The sequence below is a fragment of the Lathyrus oleraceus genome, chromosome 2, assembly GCF_024323335.1.
Source record: "Lathyrus oleraceus cultivar Zhongwan6 chromosome 2, CAAS_Psat_ZW6_1.0, whole genome shotgun sequence".
NCBI lineage: Eukaryota > Viridiplantae > Streptophyta > Magnoliopsida > Fabales > Fabaceae > Lathyrus > Lathyrus oleraceus.
Genome location: NC_066580.1, coordinates 9772675 through 9792808, shown reverse-complemented (window position 1 = coordinate 9792808; position 20134 = coordinate 9772675). Strand labels below are relative to the sequence as shown.

The following is a 20134-nucleotide window of genomic DNA, read 5'->3' as shown; positions in this document are numbered from 1 at the left end:
TTAAACTTTTTGTAGGAAGCGTATGTGTTTATGTTCATTTTCATTCTTCACACATCCAAATGTTGTCAATTGTTGAGTGTTTAATTGTTTGAGGAGTGGAAAATTTGTTAGTATGTCTAGACCATTAGGTAATTCACCCCATCCTCCCCAAAAACAATGCTCCAAATGCTGAAGAATAGCTAACCAGATTGACAGTGGATGGTGCAAGCACTTCAACAATTGTTGGAGTAACTCATCTGGTCGTGAGTTAAACGATAGTTTTTCCTATGATACTAGAAATGGCGATACCACCACCACAAATGACTAATAATTCCTTCCAAGTTTTACACTTCCCATAGTGTAAGGGAGTATCTGTATGGCATTCCAACTACAATGATGGCAAACCTACAGACTAACATGTCGATGTAAGCATATAATGCAATGGTTGTTGCTGCTATAAACAACCCTGGTCAAATGGGTCAATCTCAGGAAGGATTAGGATACATCCCTCGGGTTATGAGACCTTTAACTAATAATTCACTCTTGGATGTGAGGCAACAAATAGATGCTAGTAACGATGTCAAGGTTAACATACTTACCCAACAAACTTGTACGATATTAAATCTTTTGATCCAAAATACCAATAATAGTTACCTTTAATTAGTGTTAGGTATATGATTTTATGATTGGCAACAATTTTGGTAAAACATGTTTCATTTGGGAAAACATGTATCACAACCTAAAGTTGAACAAGGTGTCATGACATGTTGATCAACTGTGCAGTAGGTGTTGCTTATGTTCCTTGCAGACTGATGTCCTGGCATATGTTATGATATTTTATGCCTGTAAAGGTCTGCAAGTGTGAATCCTTGAAGATTTGATTTTAAAATGTGAGATTCTGGATGATTCTAGTTATCTTATATACGCAGCAAATCAAGGATGTTTTAGGAATAATGCAAATTTGATTTGATTTCATAAAAAGGATCTTTTGAGAATTTTAATATTATAGATTTGTTTCTATTATTATGGAGAAGATCTTGCAGCTGATTTACAAGAGAGTATTGGATCTAATTTGAAGAGTCCAAGCCCATACTGCAAGAGTCTATTTATAAGGACTGCCTAAACCTAAATTTTGAGGGAATTCATATTGAAGAAACCGTGTGCATAAATAAGGGTTTAGGGTTTTGAGAGTTCCTTAGTTTTTAGTGTTTGTTTGTACGTCCCTCATATATCTTTTGATGCATAGAGATTGATTGATTGTACTTGACTGTATATCAAGTTATTATTTTCACTCATGAGATTTTAAGCAAAGAGTTTAGTATTGTTCTTGGGTGAAGCTTTTAAGCAAAACCAAGTATTGTTTTTGGAAGAGTAATCTTCTATTTTGGGTTATTGTCACTGGTTTGTGACTTAGGTTATCACTGTTGTGATTGGAAGTGAGAGAGGGATTCACATACCTATAAAGGTTCTAGGTAGAAATTATATGGGTAATGATTAGGCGATAAGTTGTAAACTGGGATTGTTTAGGCTTTGAACTAAAACTATTAGTGGATTTCCTTCTTGGCTTGATAGCCCCCATGTGTAGGTGATGTTGCACCGAACTGGGTTAACAATTGACTGTGTCTTTTACCTTCTGCAATATAATTTTGCATAATTACTATTTTGGTAAAAGTGTTTCTGTCAGCAGATGATGTCTTAACATCTATCTTGACATTGTGTTATGTTATTTTTTGTTCTCATATCTGTAAGTTATCTTGTTATTATGTTTTGATCAGATATCAGTGTCTCGACATCTCTTAGGACATTTGATATTTGCATACCTGAATTTTAATTGGTATCAGAGCATGCATCATGCTCTCTTTCTGGGTGAGATATGAGGAAGATACTTTCTGGTACCATGGAAGGAGGACTTGTTAAAAGACCACCCATCTTAGATGGCACCAACTATGACTATTGGAAGGCACGTATGGTAGAATTCCTAAAATATATGGATAACAAGACTTGGGAAGCTGTCATCAAGGGTTGGGAACATCCTGTTATGAAGGACAAAGATGGGAAGGCTACTACTGACTTGAATCCTAAAGAGGATTGGTCTAAGGAAGAAGATGAACCGGATTTTGGAAACTCCAAAGCTTTGAATTCTCTATTTAATGGAGTTGACAAAAACATATTCAGTTTAATAAACACATGTGTTGTGGCCAAAGATGCATGGGAATTTCTCAGAACCACCCATGAAGGCACATCTAAAGTGAAGATGTCTAGACTTCATCTTCTTACTACCAGATTTGAGAATCTGAAAGATGATGAGAGTATTCATAATTTTCACATGAATGTTCTTGAAATTGAAAATTCATCTAGTGCCTCGAGAGAGAAGATGTCAGAAGAAAAGCTGGTTAGAAAAATTCTCATGTCCCTACCTAAGAAATTTGACATGAAGGTCACAATCATTGAAGAAGCCCAAGACATCAGCAATATGAGAGTAGATGAACTTGTTGGGTCACTCCAAACTTTTGAATTGGGTATTAGTGACTAATTTGAAGAGAAGAGCAAAAGCATAACTTTTGTATCCAACACTGAAGATGAAGAGGACCAATGTGACTTGGATACTGATTAATGAATGTATAATGCTATTGTAATGCTTAAGAGACAATTCAACAAGGTGCTGAAGGGAATGGATAGGAAGTCGAGACCAAATGTCAAGAACATCTCATCTGACATCAGCAAGAATAGTGATTCCCAGAGAAAAGCAAGAATAGTGATTCCCAGAGAAAAGTGAGAACAGAAGAAAAACACAATCAAGGAAAAGGTATTCAGTGTCATAAATGTGAGGGTTTTGGTCACATTAGATCAGAATGTCCTACGTATCTCAAGAAACAAAAGAAGGGCTTGTCTATTTCTTTGTCTAATGATTCTGAAGGTGAAACTGATGATGAAACTGCTAAGCATGTTACAACTTTCACTGGTAGATATGAATCTGATGAAGATTCTTGTGATGAGGATGTCTCTTATGAAGGATTGGTTGTTTCCTACAAAGAGCTTTGTGTCAGAAGTGAAGAGGTGTGTAATACAAGAGAAGAGCAGAAGAGAATCATAGCTCAACTACAAGCTGGAAAAAAGAAACTTTTATCTACTGTAACTGATCTTGAAAATGAGGTAACTCTATTGTCTTCTAAACTTGAAAACATGACTAAATCCATAAGAATGTTAAACAATGGGTCTGATATGCTAGATGAAATTCTTCAAGTCGGAAAACGGCTGGAAACTTAAAAGGTATAGGTTTTAATTATCAATATCAAAATAAATAAGGAAAACCCCCTATGACAAAATTTATTCCTCCAGAAAGGAAGTATGAGCCCATGATGTCCAACCAAATGTTACAACATCCGGCCAGACATCAGGAAACTCAAACTAAAGTCAAGTTTTTGCCTTGGAAATGTCATTACTGTGGTAAATATGGACATATAAAGCCTTTCTGTTACATACTGAAACGTTATCCAAAACATCCAACACATCCCAGGGCTAATCATGTAATGATTAAAACTAGAAAGGAGTGAAAACCTAAGGTTGTTCCACATGAAACTACTTTTTATTCCACATGCCTAATATTCAAGGAAGATGAAGTCAAGTTGTGGCACCAGAAGCTTGGACATGTGAATCTCAAAGAGATATCTCTTGGTTACTCTACAAACAATAGAGCTTACAGAGTATTTTACTCCAGAACCAAGGGCATGATGGATTTCATTAATATTGTGGTTGATGATTCAATTTTTGAAAAAGGGATTGATGTCAATGAAGATGTTAGAACGTCATCTCAGCAGACTGATGCTTCAGAAAATATGGAAAACATTGAGTTAAACATTGGGCCAGCAAGGAATGAATCAAATGCTTCTACTGACATCTGAGCTGTTTGTTTTTCTATTTTATTTTACATGTTTTTTGTGGGCCTTTTTCCCTGAGTATTGCACCTCTATGTGCCATGGGGGAGTATGTTTCCTGTGTGACAGGGGAAGTTATTTATGTGTTGCTGATCATGATATTCAGGGGGAGTTTGATTTGTTTGTACCAAGGTTGTTGTGTACTTATTGTGATGTCAAACATAATGTCTTGACCTTTTGTTTCGGAGAATTTTGTTTATGCTTAGGTTGTTGTGTGCTTGCTATGATGTCAGATAAAATGTCTTTACATTTTGTTTCTAAAGGAGGCTTGGAGTGTGAGAGTTTATTTCTCTCTATGTCTTTTCCGTGAGGATGGGTTTCTACTACTTATTTCTACTGTGTGTGCCTCTGATATGTCTTGGTATCATACCAAGTGTTTGGTTTTTGTGCTTGTGACTATTGTCGTTGTTTTATCTTTTCTCCAGTTATGATATCACATCCAATAATGTCACATCCAATGTTGCAACATCAGACTTCTTCTAAATGGGCTCAAGGTATGATGTTCACATCTAAAAAATTGAGGTTTTTTCGGATAGATCTTCAAGAGAAAAATATGCAACAAAACAAAAAAAGGGAAAAAAATCACTTTTTGATATGTGTATCGGTTAACCAAATCATGCTAACCGATTATACAGACGGTACACAGGCTCCCCAGGTCATTTTTGGCTTGTGTAATCGGTTAGCCAGATTATGCTAACTGATTACACTTGCGCAGACAGCAGTAGTAACTTATTTTTTCACTCTAAAGTGAATCTTTTTTCACACACTTCAACCCCTTTGCTTCCTCTATAAATAGAGCATCATCCCCCCTTATTTTTCCAAGCTTGCAGCCACTAAACCTCTGCCAAAATCACATTCAAGCTCTCTCTTTTTAACCTAAAACCCAAACTCACTCAATCTCTCTTTTCTTCTTTGAACCACCCAAACACCATGTAAAAATCCACCCTCTCCATACAACAACATCAGTAGAAAACTTGTAACCTTCATCCACATAATCATTCACCACCATCATATAAACATACAACTTCCTTCTCTTCCATTTTTCTACCACAATAACCATAATCACCCTCTTTCAAGCTTTTTGCTTCATTTTCAAACCCAAACAGTACAACAACTTAGTTTTTATCACAAACTTGGTAATGATTGCAACCCAAGTTCATTAACCTTTTAGTTTTGTTTTTTATGTTGAAAATTGGTGTTTGTTCATGGGTTATTTTTTAAGAGGGATTTGAGTCAAGTTTGAGAAAAGTGGGTTTTGTTTGGCTTACACACTTTGTCTTGGGATTTTTGCTCTTACTACTTTTTATCCACCATTTTCAATCAAACTTTGTTTATCGTTATCATTTGTTATTTATTTTTTACTTATTATTATATTTGTTTGGTTGATGAAATCTATTAGATCATGATCATGGTTGTTTAGAGTTGATAAAACCTTCAATATTTCAAATCTATTAATGATTGATCAATGGATAATTCATGATACTTTGAGGCATTGATAGGTTGCCTCTATTTCAACCATACTTGAGTGATTTGATACATAGATGAAACCATTTCTTTATACTAATTTTCTAATCCACTTGCTTATTATGATTCCACTAACCACTAACTACTAACTTCTAACATGTATATTATTGCACTTTATTTAATTTTGCTACTTATTTGTTCATAATTTATTTTATTGTTTATTTTATTTCAAGTACTTTATGTTTATGTCCATTATTATTTATCCATATATTATTTACATTATTATGCTAATTTATTTATTCTCTTACTATCTTACTAAATAAATAAAAAAGAATAAAAACAAAAGAAAGAAAACAAATTATAATTATTTGAGTGATATAATCTTCTATTTGTCAAAATATTGATAGATGGACTTGGGGTTGTATAACTTTATTTGTTACAAATCTATTGTTAGATGATTATTAATCATCTTCAATACTTTGCATCAAATGATAAGTTATCCCTTGATGCACCATATTTTGAATCTTTTGACCTATAGATAGATAATTCTCAAATATTCACTTTGCACATATTACTAACCACTAACTATATTTCACTACTTTGTTTACTACTAACCTTTGTTATTGTGTTTTTGTTACCATTGATTTGTGATTTACTTTATGTCATCATACTCATTAATCATTGTTATTGTGATATTGTTATTATTATCTTGTAATTTATTTTTATGTCATTACCTTATAATTTACATTCAAGGACTCATCATCGTCATCATTATTATTGTATACACTCATCATGCATATTTATTGTTATTTATTTTAATGTCATCATACATTGAAAAACAACAAAAACATGATAAAATTATAAGACCAAAAATAATCAATTTCACTTAATCAATTTGGACTTAGAGGATCTCATCCTAGGACCTTTGCTTAGAGGCCTTTTCCATTATCTTTGTGATACTTTGTGAACATTGGATTTTCATCCGTAACTTACATTCATGTTGTAAGAATGGTATCATGGCACCACCTTAGGGGAACATGTTTGTAAGATCATTATTCTTTGTTTAGATTATGTCACTTTTGCACACACAAGGCTTTCTCTTGGGCTACCTTACAATGAGACCCTCTATTTTATTGTTGGTTACTTTGCATTCATGTTGCTAAGCCAAATTTCATAATCAAATAAACGAAACCCTTGATTCAGCGTCAAGCGAAATTTTCATAATCAAACTCAAAATACAACAAAATTACGATTATTATTGTGTTCCACGGGCCTTGAGTGGTGGAGAATGAGTAAGAATGGATCATTCCTACCCTTACTCTGATTATTTCAGACGCAAGACGCTTGGCTTGTTGTTTAGAATAATCACCTTTGCCCATAGACTTTAGTACAATATAATCACAAACATTCTTTTACTAAAACCCTTATTCAAGGTAAAAATAATACAACTCATCAAACTCATTTTTGCGCCTTAGGGCATCATCCTAAAAACCCTTTTCTCAAAGGTAAAATCAACCAAAACACATACATTTTCTACTCCGAACTACGGAGCTCTGAAGAAAGAAATTGACGTCTTAATTTAGAGAAGTCAACTATTGTTGTATGTTAAGGACGTGGGAGGTCAGTATGGAAAGAGAAGTCTTCCCCAAGAGGACCCAAGTTCGTAAAATCCTGAAAGAAAAGAATATAGAAGTCCGCGAAGCCAGGATAACTTGTCATACACTAAATACCATAGCGGGGGGATTCATCGGAGGAGGAGAAACTAGCTTGTCTAGGGAATATATATCCTCGATCAGTGATGCATATTGAACAAAAGTCTCCTTCAGAAGTGAACAAGGACTCATTTGTGACCAGTTTCTCCAGAAGAGACTCGGGAGGGGTGTTGGCTCATAAAAATGATCCCATAGTGATTAAATTTCAGATCCGTGACTGGAGCGTCAAATGAGTCTTGATAGACCGTGAAAGTCCAACATACGTTTTATATTAGGAAGCATTTAAGGGGATGAATTTCGATACCACCGAGCTACTACCATTTAAAGGTGCCTTGGTGGGATTCTCCGAAGAGCACATACAAGTGCTAGTAAATTTTCCCATAATGATAACCTTTGGTAGCAGAGACCATGCAAAAAGTATACAGGTAAGGTATCTAATGGTTAATGATGCATCCCCATATAACTTTATTATTGGGAGGCCCTTGTTCAATGCTCTAAAGGCAGCGTTATCCACCTTATATCTTATGTTAAAGTGTCCTCTAGAAGTCGGTCGGGTTAGAATCGTGAAAGGTGATTAAGGAATAACAAGGAAATGTTATCAATATAATCTAAGACTCGAAAGGAGAAGTCATGCCAATGAACCAATCAAGGGCGATAAGTTAAAAGTAAACTTAGTCTATATTGATCAGAGAGAAAAGCTATCAGAAAACTAGCTAACAAACAAGGAGAATACAATAAAGATACAAAATGGCGTTTGATCAGCTCATACAACTCAAATTGGTGCCACTCAGATATTGAAGGATGAAGATGGAAGGATGAGTCAAATTAAACATAGGTGTAACGATAAATTCATGATTATCAAGCTATGGATAAGCTAGACGTCAACAAAACCAGAGTCGCCACCACGCTTTTATTGTTTCCAAGGGAAAAGGGAAAAGTACGAACAAAACCCAAAAATATAAGAAGTTTTCAAATCAAAACTAATAAAATGTCAGATATTTCAGGTAAGGGGGTTGGTTACACAGAGGGAAGGTGTTAGCACCCAAAGTGTCCTAGGTACTCCTAGGGAGCCCTTTTTTGTGTGCATATGTGTTTTTGTACAAATGATGTTTGCAATAAATAGAATGGAGAGATGATAAAATAATTCATTAATTATATTTTTGTGTTTGACAAGACCTTCGAACTTATGCCTACATACCAACATAAAAATGAGGGATCAAAACCTCGTAGTTCGTGGTATCAATTTCAGAGTGAGTGCATTGCTTTTAACAAAGTTTTAAGTTTAAAATGCACAAGGGCCTAAAATGGTTTGAATGAGTGTTAGTTCTTTTGGCTTTTGAAATTTTAAGTTAAGTATAGTTAAGTTTATTTACAAGTTTGATTAAGAAAAGATTTTAAAAATGCAATGGCACAAGGCCAAAGTTTCTAGTTTGCAATAAGGTCAAAGTTTAGAAAACAGACACAAGCAAAGAACATTTTTTTAAAAGGGGGAGATATTTTGAAATTAAATAAGTGAGGAGGAGATGAAGAGACTAAACCTAAGCACAAAATTAAAAGTTGAAAGTTGAAAAGATCTGACCCATGGGTTGCAATCCAATAAACAAAAATGTCATATAGAAACCCAAATTTCCCTTGGACTTTAGAATCAAGTAACAAAAAATACATAGATAGCAAGTTGAAGAGAAATGACTCAAATAAAGATAGCCACATCCAAGCTTAATATCTTCATGATCTTCTTCAAAATTTGCCCATGTATCAAATGACTTCAAAGATGGCATAAGTCACAGGTTCAAAATAACAGCTTCACAATGATCATGTTGCAGATGAACTCAAATGGATCTTCGATATTGTATCAGATGAATGTTCACTTCACAAGCACTTGGTTTCATAAAAGTTGGCATTGGCCAAGTCCTTTGCATAGGGAGTGTTGCCTAAATTCTAAGTCCAATAGTCTCAGATCAAACCAACAGTCCACACAAGATGTTTTTTTAGGGTTTTTGTTCTTATTATGTACATTAAGGTCAAAAGACCACACAAACAAACAAATATATACAAACACAAAATATCACAAAATATGGTCCAAATGGACAAAGTGAAAATGACATTAAAGTAAACAACTTGAATGGTATGAATAATGGCAAATGAATAAGGCTTAAAAATTAAAGTGCATTAAAAGTAAATGACTTGAAATTAAATATTAGTTGTTAGTGAATTAGAAGTTAGTATTGTTTTTTCTTTTCTTTTGTTTAAGTCATTCTTTGGAGAACACTCAACCCACTTATCACAAGCATGAATCCTTGAACCAAGACATCTTCCAAAGGAAGGAAAAAAGGCCAAGTTTCCACACAATACCATGAAAGAGGGGAGACTTACAATCTCACTAACTAGAATGTTATGCCTTTTTGTGTCAAAATTTAGCGCTATGTTAAGAAATCGTAATTGGACTTATGTAGAAGTCATAACTATTTGAGATCGGGCAATAGAATTTAGGTGTTAATGCATGTTAGAGACATAGTATAATGGACTATGCTCATGAAACATGCCACACACAAAAAGAATATGCAAAGTGGGGGATCTAATCTCATTCATACTTATGTTGATTTTGCAATCAACTAGCCTTAGAATATAGAGATATCATAAGTCCATGATATGAATGAATCAAGAAGGGGAATGAGATGAAGAGGGAGGGGGAATGGATTCAACACAAATTGATCAAAGGAGGACTTTTTCCAAATTAAGATCATTCATTCATTTTGGGAGATGGAATGTACATTCCAGCAATCCCCTAAATCCAATGATGTTAACCTAGCAAAGTCAAATCAATCTTGATCAAGACCCAACAACACAAGTCAAAATCACAAAGTCAATTAAAATGGCTCTACACAATTAATTTGACATTCAAACAATTAAAAATAATAAAAATATGCATTAAATTAAATTATGGTTGGTCAATTTCCTAAAACATCATCAAAACACCAAAGAAATGGCCATGAGATTTATCATAGGTCAAACAAGGACAAAGGACCTTGGAGAAAAATTTTCAGAATGATTGGAAACTTAAAAGTATTTTTAAACAATTTAAAATATTCACAAAATCAATTAAATCATGAAAAATATTAATAATGATCCAAAAAATAATTTTAATTCAGAAAATGAAAGAGGATTTTATTTAAATTTTTTTGGTGAAACTCTCATATTTTTTGGATCAATATTAAATTTAATATGAATTAATGAAAATAAAAGAAATAAAATGAAAATCAATTAAATCAGAAAAATGTGGACCACTTGATCTCCCTCATTAATTGAGGTGGCAGATCAAGTGGATGAAAATGCACGTTCTATGGTATACACTAGTCAGCGCGCCGTACAATTGGTAATAAAAAAGAACACTCAAGATTAAAACACATTGGCTTGATCATGTGGCTCAAAACTCATCCAGCACATCGTCGGAGCAAACCACCGGTCATCTTCTCCGATGACCCTGGCCAGACTTCTTCTCTCATCACCATCACATAAATGAAAAAAGTGGACATGATCTTAAAGAAAAAATGGCATAGATCACGAATATGACCTCAATTCAACCTAACTCCAAGTATATTGAGAGATACATGGAGTTGAATTTTGAGGTACATGAACTGAGTTGCTTCGATTTGACCTCAAAGCAACTCAATCTTCTTGCCTACATTGGTAGGACTTCAGACAACCAAGGATCCAAGAGAATTGATGAGAATTGAGAGAGAATCGAAGAGAAGAAAAATATGGAAAAATACCTTCAATGTTGTGCAAAACATGATCTCTGTTGCTTCAATTTGTGTTTGATCTTACTTATGGAGCTTGCAGAAGTAGATTAGAAATGGTACAAGGCTTTGGATCCTGTAGTTTTCGAATCTCCAAATAGTGAGATTCAAACTCAAATTTCAAGTGAAATTTCTCAGGTTTTCCTTTCAATTGTGAGGGTTTCAAATGTGGGAGGCAAAGCTGACGCGCAAGGGTCTTCAAAACTGATGCAATTGACCTCTATTTATAGCAAATGCAAGTGATATTTGCACCTTTGAAAATTCTTCCAAATTTGGAAATGTGGAGTTCACGCTTGCATGGACATGTATAGGCCCATGAAGCAACTCAAATAGGTCCAAATGCAAGTGAGATTGAGTCTGAATATGGATTGTGATTCAAGGCAAAAGTGTATTGATGTTTGAAGAATGATTCTTGCCAACTGATACAGCCATGTTCAGGTCATGCGCAGACCTCTCAATCCTTGTCCAAAATGGATGAATTTGGACTCTTTGGAAAGGTTAGATCAAGAGGAACAACTCTTATGTTTAACAATTTTCTATTTGGAGTTTTTATCATGATGAATTTTGAGGTGGAAGTTTGGAAATTTCAATATGTCAAAATATTTTCTAAGTGTTAAGCCATATGTTCAATTATTCCACCTTGGCTAACTTTTTATGTGAGCTTCAAATGAGAAACATGTCTTCATCAAAGTTGTAGCTATTTCAAAAATCTTCAAAATGGTCATAAATTTGACCTCATTTGGATTTGGGATGAATGAGTTATGCATTTTTGAAGTTGAGGAAAATCACTTGTTCAATGGTATTGGTCCAAAATGACCTATAATGTATCCTCATATCACAGGCTCATAAAAGTTGATTTATATCTTCCTCCTGTCGCGGCTGAAAAAATTACAGAGTCGCCACCATCCTTTATTTGTTCCTAAGGAACAGGGAAATAATGATAAAACCTAATAGTTAAGAGTAAGAGACTAGATTCGGGAGTCAGTTAAGTAAGGGGAAGGTGTTAGGCACCCCTTACCTCCATTGTACTCAATGGGATCCTCCTATAATTCTAGGGCTAGTGTGTGTTTCTAAAGTGTTTGCTTTAATATTTATTAATTATTAATTATTTATTTATTTACTTTTAAATGGACGAGAGACCCAAAAATATTTTTCATAATTGTACTCGCTAGAGTTTACAACTCTATGCCTACGTACCTTCGCATTAGGCGAGGGATCAGAGTACCGTAGTTCTTCTTAAAAAATGTTGGTTGATTGATTATTTTTATCCCTTGAAAGTTCTCACGCATTGGGGGCGGAGAAGTAATTGATTTTGAAAAATGCCTCAATGCACTAGGTCAGAGGACTTATAGTTTGATGTGAGTTTAGATTGATTTTATCCAAATTGATCATTTGCAAAAATATAATTATTAATTTATTTAAGAAAATAAATTAAAAGGTAATTATATAAACCCAAATATTATATCCCTTATCCCTAATTTTTTTTTATCCTTAAAATCGTAGAAATTTATTCCATAATTTATCCCATATTTGTATCCCTTAACTTTATCCCTTGTTTTTATCCCTTATTTTTTTATCCCTTATTTTTTATCCCTTGTTTTTATCCCCTTTTTTTTATCCCTTGTTTTTTATCCCTTGTTTTTTATCCCGCGAAATTGTTATTTTATTTTATACATGTTTGTCCCTTGATGTTTGTCCCTTGATGTATCGCTTGTTTTTGTCTCTTCTTTTTTTATCCCTTCTTTTTTATCCCTTGTGTTTTTATCCCTTGTGTTTTTATCCCTTGAAATTGTTATAGAATTTTATACATGTTTTTATCCCTCGTTTTTTATCCCTAAATTTTTATCCCTAATTTTTTATCCCTTAATCATCCATATAATTTTATATTATTTATGATTAAAAAATGAAAAATATCTTGTCAGGTACATAGTGCGTACAAACCGAGTGTTGCCTATTGGAGTATGATTTGGTATTCCTTATAGATACAATACAAGGCTTTTCAAACTTTCACATATTTTAATAATTAGTTGAAATAATTATAAAAGCTTATGTATGTTATATACAAATATAATTAACTCATAAAAAATGTTAAACAAAATTTCGAAGCAATTATAATAACAAAATATGTATATTAAGCTGCGAAAAAAAGAACCAACCTACGGGATCGAGGTCTATCCCAGTGAACCAAATTATTAAGCTTTTGAACTCTCTCCCTTCTTATGTGTTTGATTCGATCTTTTCCTTTCCTTCTTCCCTTTTCTTTTTCTTTGAACTGATCTTCCCCTTTTGCGAATAGGTGCCGACAGAAATTTTATGATATGTATTTTGTGAATTACCGATCCCTTTTCTGTCCTTTTTTTTCTCCTCCTTTCTCTCATGATTTCTCCTTCTTTTATAATGGAGTTCACATTAAATAGATTTAAAATTGTGATTAAAAGTTTTAATTTTGTCCATTTTATTTTGGGAAATTCTTGAATGAGATTGAATGTGGATTTTAAGAAAAATGTGATTTGTTGGGATATTGTTTTGGAAAGAGATAACTCTGTTTCAATGATTTAGGATATGGATTTTGATTTGAATTTTTTATGCTATAAATTGTATCTTAATACACTGCTCTCTTGATTTTTTTTTATAAAATTAATTAGCTAATTATTATTAATTATAATGATGGACCACCAATAATAAAGGTATCAAAAAAATAAAAATAAAATTAATGTTATAATAATAATAAGAACATAATAATATTTTTTTAATTTTTTTACTAGAACTAAATTTGTTTTGTTTTTTATTTTGTGTAAAAGAAAAACATATTTGCTTTTCATGACATTTCAATTAAGAAAAGTTACTAAAAATGATATACAACATAAGAAAATTTTAAAATAATAACAAAAATTGTTCTTAAAAATAAACTCTTTTTAACTCTTTTTTTTATAATAATAATAAGAAAAAAAATATTAATTTTTTCCTAATCTGATTGACAAAATGAGAAATAAATTAATTATGCTTCAAATAATTAATCAAAATAATCAAATAAATTGATTATTTCTAAAATTACTTACTTGTTCCGCAAGATGTGAAAAAGAGCTAAAAAATAAAAAATCAATCTAATTAAGATTTTTTTTTTGTGTGTGTGTGATTTTTGACTCTTTTTTGGAATAAAAAATGCATTAAAATAAATAATACAATAATTAAAAAAAGTTTAATAAAAAACAAAAACTAGAAATTCAAAATAGAAATATTATTTTTTCCTTTTTTAAATATAATGGAAATAAAGCTAAAGCACAACAAAAAACAAAAAAAAGAACTCCTTACACTCAAGTCCGACATTTCAATCATTCAAAATAAAATGCCATCAATAATAATATAATTTTAATACTTAGTTAATTGTTTAACTTTAATAACCAATAAAAATATGTAATCATAAAAAATTTCATTTTTGGTGTGAGACAGATTAAATGAATTTGAAATTTGGAAACACTGTATCAATGCTGACGAATGTATTGTCTGATTGTTGTCTGTCCTTTATTTTGGAAAGAAATATTTTTTTCCCTCGGCTTTGAATCACCTATTGAAGAGAGATTTGAATGTTTTGGGACTTTGGAAATTTCTGATACCGGAGTGAGGAATAATACGTGAAAAATCTCATGATCCTTTTCTCTCTCTTAAATAATAATAATATTCTAATATTAAAGTGATAATAATTACAGTAAATTAATACTCATAAAAATGGACGATAAAAAAGTGATAAAATAAACTTAAGAAAGTAATAACAAGAAAAGATTTTGAATTTTTTCTTGATTGATTTTTATTTATTTTTTTTAGATTAAAAATATATTAAAATAAATAATATAATAATGCTAAATTAAAAAAAAATCGAAAAATCAAAATAATAAATGATAAAATTTTATTTTATTTGACAAAAAATAAAAATAAAAAGTAATAAAAATTGATTTTATGATGATATGATTGAAGGTAAAACATGAAAAGGAGAAAAAATCATTGTGTTCATTAAAAATATAATTGACTCCAAAGAATAATATGTTAATCAAATTTGATTTCTATTTTTGACCTTGTTTATAAATGATATGACTACCATATACTTTTTTTTATTTCCTCTTGTTTTTTTTAAATGCATAAAATAGTACTTAATTTAAAAAAAAAAAAATTTATAAAAAAAATGCAATTTATTTATTATTACTGTTATTATTTTTTATAAAGAAAACATAAAGTAACAAAAATGAGAATGTGCTTAAAACAAAAATGAAAGTTGGGACTCGAACTCGGGACTATATGATCACTCTCCTTACCCATGCTCTCTTACCAATTCTGCCGTTTCATTTATTCGAAATAAGGTGGCACTAGAAAACATATGCATGGTGGTCAAAATTTGGGGTACGACAGTTGCCCCTATTTAATCAGCTTCAAACTGAGATGATGATGACGAGTCTTCATCTTCTCTGGGAGGAGATGGTTAAATATAAAGAGGAACCCTAATTTTGACCACGTAGTTAGTGGATTCTGGGAATGTGCAAGGATTGAACAATCCTTGATGTTCTATTGGCATCCTAACCAACCTACGATTGAACCTTAGTGATACCTTGTTGGTTAATTTCATCCCGTCTGGGTGAAACTTATGATGATTTCCAAGCTCGTACGTTCATATTACCGGAATTAGGCAGGAGTTTGATGATCCTCCGGTTGTTGTTTGATGTAACCTTAGTAGAACCCCTAATAAAACTCATAATAAAATCCTTTTCAAAACTCTAGATGAAACCACTGATATAACTTCTAATGGAACTCATGACGATGAGATCGTAATGAAATCCTTTGACAAATCCCTGATGAAACCCTTGGATTAATCCCTTTTGATCAGTTTCAACCTCTCTTTGTGAAACTTGCACACGATTCCTATGATCATCCGATCATGTTGCTGCAATTAGGTTGGGCTTTAGTGATACCTTGATTACTCTGGATGAAACCCACTTCGATAAAATTCTGGTAGAACCCCTTAATGAAAATCTGGTGAAACCCCTTTAATAATATTCTGATAAAACCCCTTGATAATAACCTTTGTTGAACCTTTTTAGTGAAACCCGAGTGAACCCTTGGTGAAACCCTGCGAATAATGTTTTGATGAAAACCTTTTGATATAACCCCTTTGATGAAACTTCAGATGGAATCCCTATATGAAACCCTTTATAAAACTCTTTTAATGAAATCCCTTGATGAAACCTCTTGATAGAAATCTGGTGAAACCCCTTGATGGAACCCTTTGATGAAACTCCTGATAGAGCCACTTGATAGAATCCTTTGATGAAACCCCTGATAAAATCCTTGGTAAAACCCACGGTGAAACCCTGGTGGAACCCATTGATAAAACCTTGATGAAACCCCTCTGATAAGAATCTGATGAAATCCCTAATTAAACCCTTAATGGAACCTTTGATGAAACCTCCCCATGAAATCCTTTTTGGTTAATTTTAACATTCTCGGTGAAACTTGCATACGATTACCATGATCATATGATCATTTCACGGGAATCGGGTAGTACTCTACTGATACCCCGATCACTCTGGATGAAACCCCTTGGTAAAATTCTGGAAGAACCCCTTGATGGAATCTTTTGATGACATTTTAGATAAACCCTTTTTGATAAAATCCCTTGATAAAACCCTTTGATAAAATTCTGGCGGAACCCCCTGGTAGAAAATTCCGGTAAAACCCCTTGATAAATCCATGATGAAACCCCTTGATAGTGACACTTTGTTGGAACTTCTTGGTAAAACCCCAGTGAACCCTCGGTGGATAATATCTGATGAAAACCCCTTGATTTGAACCCCTTTGATAAAACTCCTTTGATAAAATCCCTTGGTAAAACCCACGTGAAACCCTTGATTAAAATACTTTATACTTCTGATGAAACCCCTAATGGAACTCCTGGTAAAAACTCTTTTATGAAACCCTTGGTGGAACCCCTTGAAGAACTCCGGTGTAACCCTTTGATAAACCCTGGTGTATTTGATGGAATGCATCCCTTATATGGGATAGGTTAATAAGTTGGAGATGTGAGAGGTGAAGACCCGCTCAATAGTTGATAACGATCATTCAGGATGACAGACTAATGGATATATTCCTTTGATGACTCACGGTCAGTGAGTTTGTTGGGAAAGTCCTTTACTGGAAAGGCTTTGTGGAGATGGTTACTTATTGGGGAAACCCAATAAGCATTCTTGCTTGGGAATTGTACTTGTATATATCTGGGGATTGAGAATTCAATCGTCCTAGATATAAGAACCAATGCTAAATAAATTATCATTGTTGTAAAACCCCGAGAGTAGTGATAGTGGTATAAGAACTAAAAGAAGTAACAACGGTAGAAGAAGCGTTGACTGAAATGACAAACGGTATAAGAAACCGTACAAATGAATTGATAAACAGTGTAAAAACCAAAATGACTGGATGAAAACGACGTAAAACCCAAAGTGAGTACATGACAACGGTGTAAGAGCCGAAGTGACTGAGTGGCAATAGTGTAAGAACCAAAGTGAACAGTGGTGTAAGAACCAAAGTGACAATGGTAATAGAACTCTTATTGAGGAGTTCTCTGAGAAGACGTGAATAAAAGGAGATTGACAAAAGAACTCGATGTCCCTAATAGGGAAGACTGGTGTCACGTAAGATGACTGTCTACTAGGGAATATGCTTCCAGGCGAGGTTCCCTAAGGAGCGCGGGTGTTGGAGAAAGCTCTAAGAAATCACTGCAAGGATCTGGTGAAGGAATTGTATACCATTAGGGCATACTGGGGACAATGCTGCTAAGTATTTTCTGCTTGGAGAATGAGTTCCAAGGATACTTGTGGGGGAGTTGTCCTTAAGACTAACCCACTGGGTGTACAATGAAAAAAAGAGCTCGGGAGAAGCTTGGACTGAGATCTATCACCGATTAGCTGGGAATATCCAGACTCTCACGATGAGTCCTGAGTCTCAGTCTGTGTTATGTATCTATGTTATGTATGCATGTTATGTTGTGTCATTTATGCATGTTTAGTGTTTGTATGGTATAATGATCCACATTAGTGGACATGCTACGCGTGATATGATGTATTAATGCAATGATTAATGCACATGATGTATTAGTCTCGGGCTGCACAGCTAAAGATTGGGCCATTTGTAGGTATTGAGTGCCAAGCAAGGTTGGGCTTTTGTGAGATGCCAATCAAAGTTGGGCTTTTAGGGTGAATGTCAAATGAGGTTGGGCTTTTAGGATATAGGTGCCAAGTAAGATTAGGCTTTTGTGTGGTGCCAAGTAAGATTGGGCATGCCTAGATGTTAGATTCATGATATGGGAATGTGCTATATGAATGAGATGATATGAATGGTTTTGACGCTAGAGCGTAGCGATATGATTAATGCATGACAATGATTTGAATGTTTCCACAAGTGCCCCTGTGGTGGGTCATGGACTGTTAGGGATTAGAGAGGTTGTTTGTGTAACCAAGTTATTTTGTCAAAAGGTGGTAGGGTGTTACGCTAGCATGGCTTCCCGATACCCGTTTGAAACTTGACGATTGTTGATCTATGATATATCTTGTACATGCATCTTGAAAGTATTGAGAGGGATTGTCCCTGCAGTATCCCATAGTTGCCCCTGTCTGTTAGGTCTTTGAAGAAAGGGTTAAATACACTTTACCCCCCTGTAATGTTAGCGAGTTTAGGGTTACCCCCCTGGTAAAGTTATTTTTTCAATACCCCCCTTATGTTATGTAGATTCCTTCATAGAACCCCCTAATATCCAGGTGGCATGGAATCTTGGTTTTTTATTTCAGACGTGGCTTTTTAATTTTTTTATTTTCACATGTGAATCTTCATTAGGTCTCCAGCATGGCATAAACTAGAAATTAGGGTTCCAAATCCATCCCTCTCTCTCTTCGTGAAATCCATCCCTATCCCAAATCCATCCCTCTCTCTCTTCGTGAAATCCATCCCTACCCCAAATCCATCCCTCTCTTCATCTTCGTTCGTGTCCCCTTCATCTGGGTTATGGGTGGCAGCAAGGCATCTTCCACGAGTGAAGTTGGAAACGGCTTACCAAGATGTGGATGCAATGAAACCATGAAGTTGTTGGTCTCCAAGTCAATTGAAAACCCCGGTCGCAAATTTTGGAAATGCAGGAATTATATGGTGAGCAATTTTGAAGCATTTTATTATTTTGAGTTTGATTTCGAAATTAATTGTTGGTGGTGTTTGTCTCAAATTGCAGAATGGGTGCGGTTTATTTTTGTGGGATGATTTGGTCAGTGAGTTTGCAGTGAAAGAAACCAATCCGTCCGGATGCCGCCAATGTGAAGTCAACAAGGCTTATTTGATTGAATTTGCTAAAGAGATTGTTGAGGAGATAGATTGCAGAGTCGGAAAGCTTAACAAGTTAGAAAAACTGAAGAAAAAGATTGCAATGGAAAAGAGGAAAAATTTATGGTTAATGTTTGTAATTGGTCTGTCATGGATGTTGATAGCAGCTATGGTTAAGTTAGTCTAATGAGTCTGTCATGTAATTGTTATGTCATTAGTGTTTTTCAGCAATGTAATGTTGAACTTGTAATGTGTTCATCAATGAAATGTAATCTGTTCATCAATCTTAAACTGTCAGTGCAGCATCATTATTTGATTAAACTTTCAGCATTCAATCTACCAATAATGACAGAAAAAAGTTATATCATAATGAAAGAGCAAAATTGCAAAATCATCAGAAAACTACAGAACAATTTTATAGTCAGTAATTCTAAAGAAAATATGACATAGTAAACATATAAATAAATTGAAATATATTAATGTAGTCTATCTCTTAAACTTTTTCAGTGCAGAATTCAAGGTGAATGTAATTAAATACTTTGGCTTTTTCTTTAGGTCCTGCAGAATTCATGGTTTTGTTGTAAGATTAGTGCACAGACTAGCCATGGCTCTCTGCAGAATTCATGGTTTATGAAAAACAAGAAAAAAATGTGACAGACTAGCCATTGTGTTTTATAGACAATACACACCAATAATGTTAAACTGATACATTAGAATTGATCATCACAGTAAGTGCATATGTTTGTTACAAAAGGATTACAAAATACATGTCTTCAAAGATCAGTTGGCATTACAAAAGAGTTTTCCAAAAGGATTACAAAATACATAGCAGAAACATAATAATCAGTCCCTCATTTTGAAGTGGGTATGTCTTCATTTTCTGGTAGGGTAATTGGTT

At 33.6% G+C, this 20134-nt stretch overlaps 1 protein-coding gene across 1 annotated transcript; it reads left to right on the top strand.

Annotated features, from left to right (window-relative positions):
• Positions 1 to 18694: 18694 nt before the first annotated feature.
• Positions 18695 to 19423, top strand: LOC127121631 (uncharacterized). Its single transcript, XM_051052088.1, has 2 exons — positions 18695 to 19068; positions 19148 to 19423. Exons 1-2 carry the CDS (start codon positions 18928 to 18930, stop codon positions 19421 to 19423), a joined length of 417 nt encoding a protein of 138 aa, XP_050908045.1. The 5' UTR covers positions 18695 to 18927.
• The last annotated feature ends 711 nt before the right edge of the window (positions 19424 to 20134 follow it).